This window comes from Hoplias malabaricus, chromosome 3 (genome assembly GCF_029633855.1).
Source record: "Hoplias malabaricus isolate fHopMal1 chromosome 3, fHopMal1.hap1, whole genome shotgun sequence".
NCBI classification, from domain to species: Eukaryota; Metazoa; Chordata; class Actinopteri; order Characiformes; family Erythrinidae; genus Hoplias; species Hoplias malabaricus.
The window spans coordinates 37,279,068-37,293,595 of NC_089802.1; the positions used below are offsets into that span (position 1 = coordinate 37,279,068).

Consider the following 14,528-nt stretch of genomic DNA (forward strand, 5'->3'; position numbering starts at 1 on the left):
TACAACGTTTTACTAGAGAATCAACACTGCAGCGTTTTACTAAAGTATTACTAAAAGTAAAGTTTACTTACTTAGTAAAGTTTACTAAGCTGCCACATGCAAACGAGATGAGTGCATGGGCAAGTAATGGGACAGGCACATTACAAATAAAATTTTTTTACTGTTACCTGCAGAGTATGCCAGTTTGCAGGTGGAGGGCCACACAAACTTATAAACATAATATTTCCCTGGACATGCTTTGACATGGATGGGGTCAGATCTGATGTAGCAGCAGTCTGAGTTCCAGTTCCTGCAGATTTGAGAGTCACCTCTCCATCCTGCAGCTATGGGTGAGCACCGTTTATCCACAACGGGACATTGGTGCCACACATGCGTTCACTTACACAGGCCTTGGGCATGCAGATGTCCAGCCCCTCGTACTGGAGTCGGTACCACCCTCTCCACACCACGGAATGGTCACACCTCTTCTTGTTGATAGAGTTCTCATAATAATTAGGTCCTCTCCACGGATTGTCCAGGACAGTGTAGTCAAAGCAGGTGTCAGGAACACTGGGTACTGCTGGGAGAACTGTAGAAATTAGAGACACAGAGAAGATTAGTTTATCCCACTACTATACCAAACAATAAAGATACTCTAAAGATACCATAACAATACAAAAATATGAATATCTACAGCACACTACAAAGTTATCACTTATCCAACCCTCAAACCCAACTCCTCCCCCAGGATAAACATCTCTTTTTCTTTGCTCAATACTTGATTTATTTGAGGGATCTCAGATCTACTGAGGATACTGTCCCATTAGCCCTCCACAGCTCTCTCAGAGCAGTGGCCATTACATTTTATATTTACCTTATCACACAGTTCTACACTTTATCACCAGCAGACCACAAATAGTGAACATGGGTAATACCCCAATCCTAAACACTGTAGCACTACCATCCATCCATGAATCCAGCATCACAATTAGGATTGAGGGTAACACCACTGTGATAGGCCAATGGGTTTTTATAGGAGATCAGGCCCATCACAGTGGTGTCATCTGCAATCTTAATTTGGCTTAAATTTTAATTTGTAAAGACGAACTGAAAGAGGAACTGATATGAACTTCAGAACTTCTTGGAATTCATGAGAGACAGTAGTCATCATCACATCAACATAAATGGTGAGAGGGTGTAGGAATTCCTTAATAGTCCACATCCAGAAAATCCAGTCCACAGCCAGAAAATTCTGTCATTGACCACCTCCACAACAGTGATGAAAAGGAGTCTAAAGCAAGCACAACTCTCACAACAGCTGTTGGTTAATTTCTGAAGGTTCCATTTTGTCCAGCAAGTCTTACAGATTAGTCATCCTCTGGTCTTTCATTGGTGGCCACAGGACACCACCCAGAGGACACTGTCCAGAGTATGCCTCCAACGGGATTCAACTCACAAGACACCGCCCACAGGACAACCCCCAAAGCGCACTACCCACAGGATGCTGCCCACAGGACAACGCCGACAGGATACCGCCCACAGGATGCAACCCAGATGACACTGCCAATATGATGCAACACACAGAGCACTACCCACAAGACAACACTCACAGGACACTGCCCACAGGATGAAGCATACAGGACGCTGTCGGCTGGATGTTTTTTTGTTGGTGGACTATTCTCAGTCCAGCAGTGACACTGGACTTTAAAAACTGCAGTAGCACTGCCAGATACACAGACTTAAACATGTCTCTTGTCCTGGTTTATTGTGAAATCCCATGTCCAGTGTGAGAGAAGATGAACACTTGAAATGGCAGCGGTGGCTGATGTGTTGCCATGGTGCCAGAAATCTACAAAACCAGAAACACAACATCAGAAACCAGCTGCGGAAGAAAAGTCTGGTGCAGCACCACCTTAATCAGCTCTATGAGAGATCAGCAGTGTGAGATCTACATCTGATCCTTGCAGTTTGTGCTGGCAGCAGGTGTCTGTTGGTATTTCAGTGAGCTGTAACTGTATGTAACTCTTAAATATAAAACATAAATGTAAATGTTATTTATATTTCAGGCACATACTTCATTAACTCTTCTATTAAGTTCTTGTCTCAGCACTGTACTTCCAGGTGCTTAATAATGTGCAGGTAAAGCTGTGTCCAAAATTTTATAAAGTTTATGTTAATTAGTTTGATTTAGAAATTGTAAATAACATGTTAAGTACAAGGATCAGTAAGAAGTCGTACTGAGTTTTAAAAGTGGAGCTGAAGATCAGTTGTGGCCAGGTGATCACTGTGGACTTTCTGGAGTTAAAAGTTTAACACCACAATAACGTTTCACATCCAAGCACTATGTCCATCTGTAAAATCATTTACATAAAGCTGTAAACTTTGAATGAACAAACACACACATATCAGGGGAGATGGAAGTGTGTGTTTGACAGAGCGAGATAAGGAAAGATAAGAGAGAAAATGTCTCACTCCCTTTAAGCCACATTTACATGCAACCTGACAATCTGTTAATAATCTGACAAAGAGCTCAAGCAGAATAGAATACGTCCATGTAACGCCACAATCTGTATAGAGTAGTCTGACTAGGGTCATTCCCATTACATTTTCTATGTGACTAAATGAGGTGGTAACTCTTTAAACAATCTGTTAAATAAAAAAAGAATCTCCATTTAATCTCCACCTCATCTCCATTTATTCTACACCTCATCTCCATTTATTCTACACCCGATCTGCCAGGGATCACGGAGCGGACGCACTTGCTAAAACACAGTAACTTATTTACAAGACAAGACAACCATACAAAGACAGACTAAAATAACTAGCGAGAAAACTTAAAGAAAGTCTGAGACAGAGAAACTTGGAAACAATGACTTGGACAGAGAAAGGGAACTGGACATAGAAACCTAGGAAGAGAGAGCTAAACATACAAAGAGAGAAACAGACTAATCTTAGACAGAACTAAATAGACACATGAATAGCTAGAACTAAATAGACACATGAATAGCTAGAACTAAATAGACACATGAATAGCTAGAACTAAATAGACACATGAATAGCTAGAACTAAATAGACACATGAATAGCTAGAACTAAATAGACACATGAATAGCTAAACAGACTAACCTTGAACATAGACATAAACCGAGTAGACACACAGACAGACACAGAAAGCTAAACAGACTAAACTTGAACATAAACATAAACCGAGTAGACACACAGACAGACACAGAAAGCTAAACAGACTAAACTTGAACATAGACATAAACCGAGTAGACACACAGACAGAAACAGAAAGCTAAACAGACTAAACTTGAACATAGACATAAACCGAGTAGACACACAGACAGACACAGAACGCTAAACAGACTAAACTTGAACATAGACATAAATCGAGTAGACACACAGACAGACACAGAAAGCTTTTAAAAAAAAAAAAAAAAAAAAAAAAAAAAAGTACAAAACAAAGGTGAAATGTCCAACAAACAGGAGAGACACAAGGGAAGTTAAATACAAGACACAGACAAGATACACCTGGACAGATAACGAGGCGGCAGTGTAACAAATGAAACAAACAACAAACGAGGAGGCGGAACAAAGGTGGGACCAGAGCAACAACAAAACAGAGCCATGCGCTGAGAGAGCACATGGTCAAGAAAACAGACATGACAAGACGAGGGCGTGACACGATCTCCATTTAATCTCCACTTAATTTCCACCCGATCTCCTTTTAACCTCCATTTAATCTACGCTTGATCTCTGCTTAATCTCCACACGATCTCATTTTAATCTACATTTAATATACGCCTGATCTCCACTTAATCTCTACCCAATCTCATTTAAATGTATATTTAATCTATGCCTGGTCTCCACTTAATCTCCATCCAATCTCATTTTAATCTACATTTAATCTACGCCTGATCTCCACTTAATCTCCACCAGATCTCCATTTAATCTCCACCTGATCTCCACTTAATCTCCACCTGATCTCCATTTGTTTTACACCTCATCTCCATTGATATAACCTCAGCCTGATCTCCACTTAATCTCCACCAGGTCCTTAATATGTATTGCCTTTCTATTAGAGCAGTGAATGAATTTTTTAATTTTTATGAGTTCCTGGAGAAATCCTTGGTCTGGCCAGTGAGTGAACAAGGTGTGTTGGCGTCACTACCCGGACGGTGCACATCGTTTCATTTTTCCTGTAGTGTGCAGCCAGCTGTTTCAGTTGCAGTAACTTTATTTTGGCCAAGTGCCCCTTTACTCTTCTATCTTCATCTTCTCCTCTCCATCATTTATGACTAATATCGTGACTGGGACATATTATGAATAGACCCTGTGTTCTGTGCATTAATTAATTCACATTAATGTGGATCTGGAACCCACCAAAACACACACTGTGAAACAAGACCCCCCAGTCAGTTTTCTGTGTGCTGCCTAAGTCTGAAAATATGGAATTAACAAAAGAAACGAGAGCCGTTCTGATTCTGCTCCGCTTCTGACATCAGTTTCATAGACTTTAGAATCGCCCCGCCCCTGAAATATTGTACAGACAGGATTCACAGCCATATTGATCAAGGGTGCTCTTTATTATGCCCTAACGAGTTTGTAGGGAACAAGGGCCTGTGGAATATAGAGCAGATTACACCGATTTATTTAATTTTCAATAAAACCAAAATGGTACCAATACAGAAATATACCGTGATGGTCCCAGACGGGTCCACACCCTCAGGACGCAGTGATGACGTCCTCCCGTCGCTGGGGGCGCGCGCTGAGGCGGGAGTACGCTCTCAGAGCAAGGGGAGAAGATGGCGGCGCTCCGAGCCGTGTTTCTGCCCGGGAGAGGGTTCCTAAACCCGTCTAGAACTCTCCACACATCGCGGGTACGGACTCACCACATGCGGCATTCACCTCACAACACTGTAACGATGTGGACCGAGCCAGGGGCTTTATTTCTCTTTAAATTGAGCCAGTTGTGTGAGATTACTGTAACCCGAACAAGGTCACAGCTGCTCTGCTGTAACTCAACAGCGAGAAAGTCATCGGTCTGTAATCACACTTATCTTTAAGTTTATTCTCTTTAAAAACGATTAACACTGTGCTTCGTTCAATATTATAATCATCCTTTAATCCAGATTTTATCTGAGTTTTAGGCTGGATTCTTTTCTGTGAAATCATTGTTAATATCAGTGAGTGTTACCTGAACTTCACTGAATGTATGGGATTATTATTTTAATTTACTGCTCAGGCTTTAGTTTCATTTGTTATGTGTAATTCTCTGCTGTTAACTTCTATTTAGTGATAAATGCCCTCAGAACACGTTTCCAATGTTGTCTCTAAACCCCGGGTTTGCATCAGTGACCCGGTATGAATAAGGGATGGACATATATACTTGGGTTTTTGAGACACTGCCATCAAGGTGATGCCTTTTTCAGGAAGTCCATGGTTGTTTCAGCAGCACGGTGCCAGGCCTCATTCTGCGTGTGCTCCAACAACGTGTTTTTCTAGACACAGAGTGTGTGAGTGTCAGTGGCCTGTGCCTAGATCTGCCTCCTGTGGTCGTCGTGAAGAGGAGAATCAGACGGCGGGGCGGGGAATACACCCTGGAGGGGGCGCCAGTCCTTCACAGGGCAACACAGACACACACATTCACTCACACCTACGGAAACTTTGGAGTCACCAATCCACCTACCAACATGTGTTTTTGGACCGTGGGAGGAAACCGGAGCACCCGGAGGAAACCCACGCGGACACGGGGAGAACACACCAACTCCTCTAGTTAATTACAATGAGAAAGTAATTACACATTCATGAACGACTGACTGAGTTACACATGTTTCTAAAAGTAAAGGAGATGCTTCAGAGAAGGGTAGAGATGCACTGATATTCTTTGATGTTTTTAATTTTGATGATTTCTTTTGTATATATCTTTTGTATTAATACATAAACATGCACTGAGGTTAAATTAGGACAGGACATTATTTATCAATTTATTTCCATTTGTTTATTTCAATTCTGAAGATTTAAATAATATTGAGATCCTAGTCGAGGATTAATTGAAGGTTTGGGTTTAATGTGTTTTAATGATTTAAATGTCAGGTTTTTAACTGCTGCTTGTGAATTTATCATTATCATATGTTGTTGTTGTTGCTGCTGTTGTTATTGTTTTTTTCCACAACAAGACAATCAGAGTTAATGAGTGTTTATTATTGGTGCATAGTTTTCTCTCAAGTGCAGCTCAGAGGAGAAGAAGAATCAAAGCGCTCTGTCGTCCCCGAGTGAACCCGGTTGTGCTCTATAGAGAGGGTCCCCTACACAAGGGTGGTGCTGTATAAAATAGGGTTAGGTACTGAATCCCTGACACATCCAGGCCACTAGGTGCCAGTGTAGCTTGTGAAGCAGCTGTGGAGATGTTCTCTGATGTGATGCTGGGATGTTTTCCAGGCGGGAATGTCGTTCTGGGCTCTACCGCGGGGACGGAGGCTGGCGCTGAGCACTCTGGGAGTTGTGGTGACGGGTGGAGCAGGGGTAGCGCTGATGCTCCATCAGTCGGTTAAGGCCTCGGACCTGGAGCTGCACCCCCCTGCCTTCCCCTGGAATCACAGCGGCTTCCTGTCTGCCCTTGACCACAGCAGGTAACACACGCGCACACACACACACAGTCAGACGCTGCAGTGACACTGACATGGAGGTGGTGGTGTTACCCCCTGCCCCAGTTCTCGCGCCCCTCGTTTGCACATGCCCACCTCAGTGTTTAAGGCTGTAGTGTGTCCCGATTCTGTCATTTTCCTCAACAAGTGTGCTCACAAGCGCCTCCTATGCGCACTTTATGCCCCACTCCCGTATGTCTGCAGCAGACGACACTTTTGTGAAGGGAATTCCCCATGATCCACTGCAGGCCTCTGATGTTCCTCACAGAAGCCAATAACAAGACGCATCAGAAAATGGAGAACCATTAACCCTTTAACTTTAAGCAGAATCGTTATCTTTATTACGACCCGTGAGGTGAGAGTCGTGTTTAAAATCACTGAAGTTAGGGGAATAGCCCTGTTTAACTGCAGTGATATAAACGACACAGTGTTAGTTTAACGTTAAAAAACACAAGCTTCTTTATATTTTAACATAAGTGATATAAACTCGATCAAGAAGCAGGACACGGACTTGTTTAATAAACACTGAGTAACTCTCGCTCCGGTGTCATGGCTTTAATGATCTTCAGATTTAATGTGAAGTTTTACAGAAAGCTGTGGTGAACAGGTGAGAAAGGCACTGACGGCTGAGTCCACTGAGGGTTACAGAGAGAGACGAGATGATTTTGTTGTTTAAAAGAGCAGGAAGTTGAAAGCTTGTGGGTCACAGACAAATATTCATCAGATCATTGTAATAAATGATTTCAACTTCAGACATATTTCTGTTTAATGGTTTAATGAAGCACTGTAAAGTTGAACCCCGTTTGGCTGGAAGCTGCTGTGCTTTTCGTGTTTAAACCGCAGTGATGTAAACACCTGAAGGGGACGTGTCCCATTCTGCTCTTAATGCTCTGACCCCTCAGACCCCTCGAGCCCTTTTTGCTCACCCTTCAACAACATCCTCAAAGTGCACACTTCCAGGAAGGGCTCGGGGCTTAGGGCCAGGATTGGGACAGGGGGTTAGCGTGTGTTGTGCTGCTGTGTGTGGATCAGACACAGCAGTGCTGCTGAAGGGTTAAGCCTGTGCCCATTCTCTTCTCTCCTCAGTGTCCGGCGGGGTTATCAGGTGTATAAACAGGTGTGCTCGGCGTGTCACAGTATGGAGTACCTGGCCTTCCGGAACCTGGTGGGGGTCTCTCACACAGAGGAGGAGGTTAAAGCTTTAGCTGAGGAGGTAATTCACTTAATTCCTACAGATTTGACTGCATTCATTTTGAAAAGGGGATACTTACAGAAGTCTAGGGCAGCTCCAGCAGGGCAAATGTGTGTGTCCTCAGACACAGTCAGGTTTAAAGCCTCAGAGCGCTTCACTTTCACTCATTCTGCCTGTTAGAGGTGTGTGTGTGTGTGTGATGGTCAGTAGGTTCTAATCTGCGGTGTGTGTGTGGGGTCAGGTGGAGGTGGTGGACGGTCCAGACGAGTCCGGGGAGATGTTCACTCGTCCTGGGAAACTCTCGGACTACTTCCCGAAGCCGTATCCCAACGAGGAGGCGGCACGCGCGGCTAACAACGGAGCCCTGCCCCCGGACCTCAGCTACATCGTCAACGCCAGGTAAACACTGAGCCCGGACCTCGCACAGCGCCCACTGGACTCCGCCCTGGGAGTGTGGGGTCACTGTGCTCTGTAACTCAGCCTGAGTGTGGGGTCACTCCACTCTCCAGAACTGAGAGGAGAACACAGAACTAACTCCCCTTCAACACCTGCTGCATACCTCTGTATTACAAACACACACACACATATATATATATATATATATATATATATATATATATATATATATATACACACACAAACAGAGAGAGAGAGAGGAACAGAAAGATTTATGACTGATTAATGCCCTGAAGTAGATTAATTAGAGCAATGTGAAAGTAGATAAACAGCGATTGAAATGTTGCTAAGACTTTATTATAAACAGAGAGATGTACAGGTAAAGACTAAAAAGGTGCAGGGATTTATCTGAAGTGAACACCACTGATGTCATTTAACTCATTCCTGACTTCAGGCACATTTTTAAATAGTTTTGGATTTGTTTAAGAATATCTGAAGTAATATGACCATTTATAACTTTCAAATTCCCCTTTCTCTCTCTCTCACTCTCTCTCTCTCTCTCTCTCTCTCTCACGCACACACACACTCCCTCTCACAAACTATCTCACTATCTCTCTCTCACACTCACAAACTCTCTCTCTCTCTCTCCCTCTCTCAGACACGGAGGGGAGGATTATGTATTCTCTCTGTTGACGAGTTACTGTGAGCCCCCGGCAGGCGTGTCCGTGAGGGAGGGGCTTTATTATAATCCGTATTTCCCGGGACAGGCAATCGGAATGGCTCCGCCCATTTACAACGAGGTTCTGGAGTACGAGGACGGTGAGGGTCTAATGTGTTCACACTCTTTATACTGTTCTGCACTGCATCAGCCTGTAGAGGGCATCATGTTCCTAGAAGGAGTTTGTTTTGGAGTATGTGAGTGAGTGCTGGAGTGAATGAATGATTAACAGTGAGTGAGTATGGGACACTGTGTGTGAGTGAGTGAGTATGGGACACTGTGTGTGAGTGAGTGAGTATGGGACACTGTGTGAGTGAGTGAGTATGGGACACTGTGTGTGAGTGAGTGAGTATGGGACACTGTGTGTGAGTGAGTGAGTATGGGACACTGTGAGTGAGTGAGTATGGGACTGTGTGTGTGAGTGAGTGTGTATGGGACTGTGAGTGTGTATGGGACTGTGTGTGTGAGTGAGTGTGTATGGGACTGTGTGTGTGAGTGAGTGTGTATGGGACTGTGTGTGTGAGTGAGTGTGTATGGGACACTGTGTGTGAGTGAGTGTGTATGGGACACTGTGTGTGAGTGAGTGTGTATGGGACACTGTGTGTGAGTGAGTGTGTATGGGACACTGTGTGTGAGTGAGTGTGTATGGGACACTGTGTGAGTGAGTGTGTATGGGACACTGTGTGTGAGTGAGTGAGTATGGGACACTGTGTGTGACTGAGTGAGTATGGGACACTGTGAGTGAGTGAGTGAGTATGGGACACTGTGAGTGAGTGAGTGAGTATGGGACACTGTGTGAGTGAGTATGGGACACTGTGAGTGAGTGAGTATGGGACACTGTGTGAGTGAGTGAGTATGGGACTGTGAGTGAGTGAGGGACTCTGTGTGAGTGAGTGAGTATGGGACACTGTGTGAGTGAGTGAGTGAGTGAGTGAGGGACTCTGTGTGAGTGAGTGTGTATGGGACTGTGTGTGAGTGAGTATGGGACTGTGTGTGCGTGAGTGAGTATGGGACTGTGTGTGCGTGAGTGAGTATGAGACTGTGTGTGTGAGTGAGTGTGTATGGGACTGTGTGCGTGAGTGTGTATGGGACTGTGTGTGTGCGTGAGTGTGTATGATACTGTGTGTGTGCGTGAGTGTGTATGGGACTGTGTGTGTGAGTGAGTGTGTATGGGACTGTGTGTGTGAGTGAGTGTGTATGGGACTGTGTGTGTGAGTGAGTGTCTATGGGACTGTGAGTGAGTGTCTATGGGACTGTGAGTGTGTATGGGACTGTGAGTGAGTGTGTATGGGACTGTGAGTGAGTGAGTATGGGACTGTGAGTGTGAGAATGTTTGAGTATAGGACTGTGTGTGTGAGAATGTTTGAGTATGGGACTGTGTGTGTGAGAATGTTTGAGTATGGGACTGTGTGCCCGAGTGAGTATGGGACTGTGAGTGAGTACGGGGCCGCGTGTGTGAATGACTGAGTACGGGACCGCGTGTGTGAATGACTGAGTACGGGACTTTGTGTTGATGGGGGTGTGTGGGTAGGTGGGGGTTTATATAGAGGTAGATGGGGTGTAGGTGAGGGTATATATAGAGATAGATTGGGTGTAGGTGAGGGTATATATAGAGATAGATTGGGTGTAGGTGAGGGTATATATAGAGATAGATGGGGTGTAGGTGGGGGTATATATAGAGATAGCTGGGGTGTAGGTGGGGGTGTATTTAGAGATAGATGGGGTGTAGTTGGGGGTGTATATAGAGGTAGGTGGGGTGTGGGTGGGAGTGTATATAAAAGTTGATGGGGGTGTGGGTGTAGGTGGGGGTGTATATAAAGGTAGATGGGATGTAGGTGGGGGTGTATATAGAGATAGAAGGGGTGTAGGTGGGGGTGTATGTAGAGGTAGATGGGGGGGTGTGGGGGTATATATAGAGGTAGATGGGGTGTAGGTGTAGGTAGTGGAGTGTCCATGTGCTGATTGTCTTGTCTGACTCTTCAACGTCCACAGGAACCCCAGCCACCATGACCCAGGTGGCTAAAGATGTGTGTACGTTCCTGAGGTGGGCAGCGGAGCCGGAGCATGACCAGCGCAAACGCATGGGGCTAAAGGTACACGCCAAACATTACACTCACACTGTAAAAGAGCAGTGGAACTATGTTCTCTGGACAGACAGATCTCCACCCACATCCTTGGTGTTTCCTCCCTGATCCTTGGTGTCTCCTCCCTCAACGTCCAGCCAATCAGGCAAACAAACATTCTACTGATGACTCCTCCGACAACATCCTGAGTTTTCTAGAATGCAGCCAATACAGATTGATCCCCACACTCTTCTGTGTTTAAGGACTATAGAGCATGAGCAACAGCTTGAACCAGCAGCACCCCCTACAGTTTAGTTCCACTGTGACTTTTGTCTCCCCCTGCTGGAGAAACAGGCGGAGACAGTGCGTGACGGATGATTATTGTTAAGGGTGTTTAGAAAGAGATAATTGGTTGGTGGGTTTAGTGAGGGATGATGAATATTGGTTGGTGGGTTTAGTGAGGGATGATGAATATTGGTTGGTGGGTTTAGTGAGGGATGATGAATATTGGTTGGTGGGTTTAGTGAGGGATGATGAATATTGGTTGGTGGGTTAAGTGAGGAATACATTTGTGGATCCACCAACTCACACACTGAGAAACAGGACCCCAGTCAGTTTTCTGTGCGCTGCCTGAGTCTAAAAACACAGGATAGAACAAACTGCTCTGATTCTGCTCCGCTTCTGACTTCAAGTGCAGAGACTTTAGAATGGCCCCGCCCACTCGTTTGAGTCTGTCCAATCACAGCGCTGGACCAGTGTTTGTGAGAGCACAAGAGAACAGAGTGAAAACAGCTAAACTCCAGTGATTTTTATATTTAATGTCTTTAATATCTCTGCAATTTCACATTAACTCTATTCCCTCTGTATCTTCTCTGCTTATCACTATCTAACTTTTAAAAGCATTTTAAAACATTTTAAAAACATTTCTCATGTTTTAATCTGTAACCTTATTATTTATTTACTTTATTTCATTATTGTTTTATTCTGTTATTTTTCGGCTGTAACTTTTGTGCTGTGAAGTGTCCTTTAGAACCCTGAAAGACGCTTATAAATTAAATGTAATTTTATTATTGTTGTTGTTGTTATTATTATTATTATTAGCAGCTACAGAGTAATAAGTATATTAAATTCAGTTTCTTTATGGAGTAGTTGTGTGTTATGCTGTAAATATCTAGATACACTTCTCGATACTGAGCGGGGCCTCGTGAACAGTGCTGCTGTAGTTGTTTGTAACAGTGAATGTATGAGCAGTGTTTACAGTGTTATTGCATGTGTAACTACACTGTTATTACAGTCTCTGAAAATAAAGTGGGTCCTAATTCTCTGCTGTTTTCCAGCTGCTGATGGGATCTGCGATCCTCCTGCCACTGGTTTACTACCTGAAGAGACATCGGTGGTCCGTGTTGAAGAGCCGAAAGATCGCCTACAGACCCCCCAAATAAATATTAACAGATATAAATAAAACTCCTTCAGCCCTCCATCACTCTCAGAATATCCAGGTTAATTAAATCTGGCGGCCGGATTCGTCGCTTCGTTCCTGACCCGAGGAGCGGCCACTGACTCTGACGTGTTCTTTTACTTTACTGTATAAATAAATTATCTGAATAAAACATGTAAACGGTGTGTGAAGTGATGTGTTTGATCTCTTTCTCCGTCTGTGCTCAGACTGCAGGTGGTGCTCCAAAAAGCAGAATTTCAGAACTGTCCCAATAACTCAAGCCCAGATTGAGACTCCTCCAATAAGAACATCATCTACATCTACAGTTGATTATATTTGATTTGGGCTAAAGTTATCAGGCTAATCAGAAATTATGTAAGAATTGTTAGAATATCCTCCACGTCAAAAAGTGAAAAAGCAACCAGAAAGCAAAAGCAAATTACTAATTTATAAAATGATTGTTTATGTTGATTATTACGAAGGAAATGCTCTAGGTTTGACACGATGCTACGACTCCTGCCACCTCACAAACACCACATTCCCGTTGTTAACATCTTAAGAATTCCATGTCTCCCACAGAATAATAAATTAAAAACACAATTTCCCACTGAGTCAGACATTAACTACGACGGAGTTTTAGGGCCACAGTGGTAAAAAAAAAACAAAACAAAAAAAAAACAAGATTCCGAGATTAAAGTCAGAATTCTGAGATAAAAAGTCGGAATAATTCTGAGAAAAAAAGTCGGAATAATTCGCTGCGTATAATGGAGCAGACACAGTGTAACAGAGTAGAACTCCGGCGCCCACGAGGCTCCATCGTGTTACGGTTCGGACTCGTACAAAAAACTAAAGACTTTATGCCTCTCAGTCAGGGGCTGCGTCATGTCGTGTGAATGCGTTTAATAAATAATTCATGCATAAGGCTTTAGTTTTTTGTACGAGTCCGAGCCGTAACGCGATGGAGCTTCGTGGGCGCCGGAGTTCTACTCGTTCTGTATCCATCACTTTCGTGATCATTAATTGTATCTTGAAACATGCCCTGGGTTCGTGCACCGATTCAGGGTTTAAACACTAATCACACTGTGGTCCTGATGTGGTAAGGAAGAGTGTTTATTCCTGAAATCTATACCATAGCATAACTTAAGCAACACATTGCGTTCCACAGTTACACTGTGTCTGCTCCATTACACGCAGCGAATTATTCTGACTTTTTTTTCTCAGAATTATTCCGACTTTTTTTCTCAGAATTATTCTGACTTTTTTTTCTCAGAATTATTCCGACTTTTTTCTCAGAATTATTCCGACTTTTTTTCTCAGAATTATTCCAACTTTTTTTCTCAGAATTATTCCGACTTTTTTTCTCAGAATTATTCCGACTTTTTTCTCAGAATTATTCTGACTTTTTTTTCTCAGAATTATTCCGACTTTTTTTCTCAGAATTATTCCGACTTTTTTCTCAGAATTATTCTGACTTTTTTTCTCAGAATTATTCCGACTTTTTATCTCAGAATTCTGACTTTAATCTCGGAATCTTGTTTTTTTTTTTTTTTTACCGCTGTGGCCCTAAAACTCCGTCGTACATTAAGAGCTCCACAACCAAGTGACAACACTTTCCATCTCGCTCAATACCACATTTAAAAAATCACATTTACATACCTCCTTTAAACCTACAACCCTTTACTCTTCAGGACTCCAGGAGAACGCCACCTACAGGTGTACATTGTGCCAACAGCACGGTTCGGTGGAGGAGTGAGAATGATTTACTCCAAATTAATGCCCAGTGTTCTCTGTGTTGCCCTGTGCAGGACTGGCGCCCCCTCCAGGGTGTATTCCCGCCTTGCGCCCAATGATTCCAGGTAGGCTCTGGACCCTGAACTGGATAAGGGTTACAGACAATGAATGAATAATGCCCAGTGTTTTAGATTAAAAATGCATTCCAGAAAGATGTAATCATATTTGACAAAAGTAAAAAAAAAAAAAACTCGCATGTTATAAGAGATTCAGTCAAAACTGACATCTGTCAGAAGCAAATAAATACAGATAATTAGTTTATGATGAATTAATGTACAAAACTAACACACTCATTGCGACGT

At 43.3% G+C, this 14,528-nt stretch overlaps 1 protein-coding gene across 2 annotated transcripts; it reads left to right on the forward strand.

Annotated features, from left to right (window-relative positions):
• The first annotated feature begins 4,715 nt into the window (after positions 1-4,715).
• cyc1 (cytochrome c-1) lies at positions 4,716-12,614 on the forward strand. Of its 2 annotated transcripts, none has more exons than XM_066665254.1 (7): positions 4,716-4,861; positions 6,423-6,613; positions 7,715-7,841; positions 8,062-8,219; positions 8,875-9,035; positions 10,927-11,027; positions 12,335-12,614. In XM_066665254.1, the coding sequence occupies exons 1-7, from the start codon at positions 4,787-4,789 to the stop codon at positions 12,437-12,439; spliced, it is 918 nt and encodes a 305-aa protein (XP_066521351.1). In that variant the 5' UTR covers positions 4,716-4,786; the 3' UTR covers positions 12,440-12,614. The 2 variants fall into 2 exon arrangements, with proteins under 2 accessions (XP_066521351.1, XP_066521350.1); XM_066665253.1 differs by lacking the exon at positions 4,716-4,861 and adding an exon at positions 4,868-5,023.
• Positions 12,615-14,528: the final 1,914 nt, after the last annotated feature.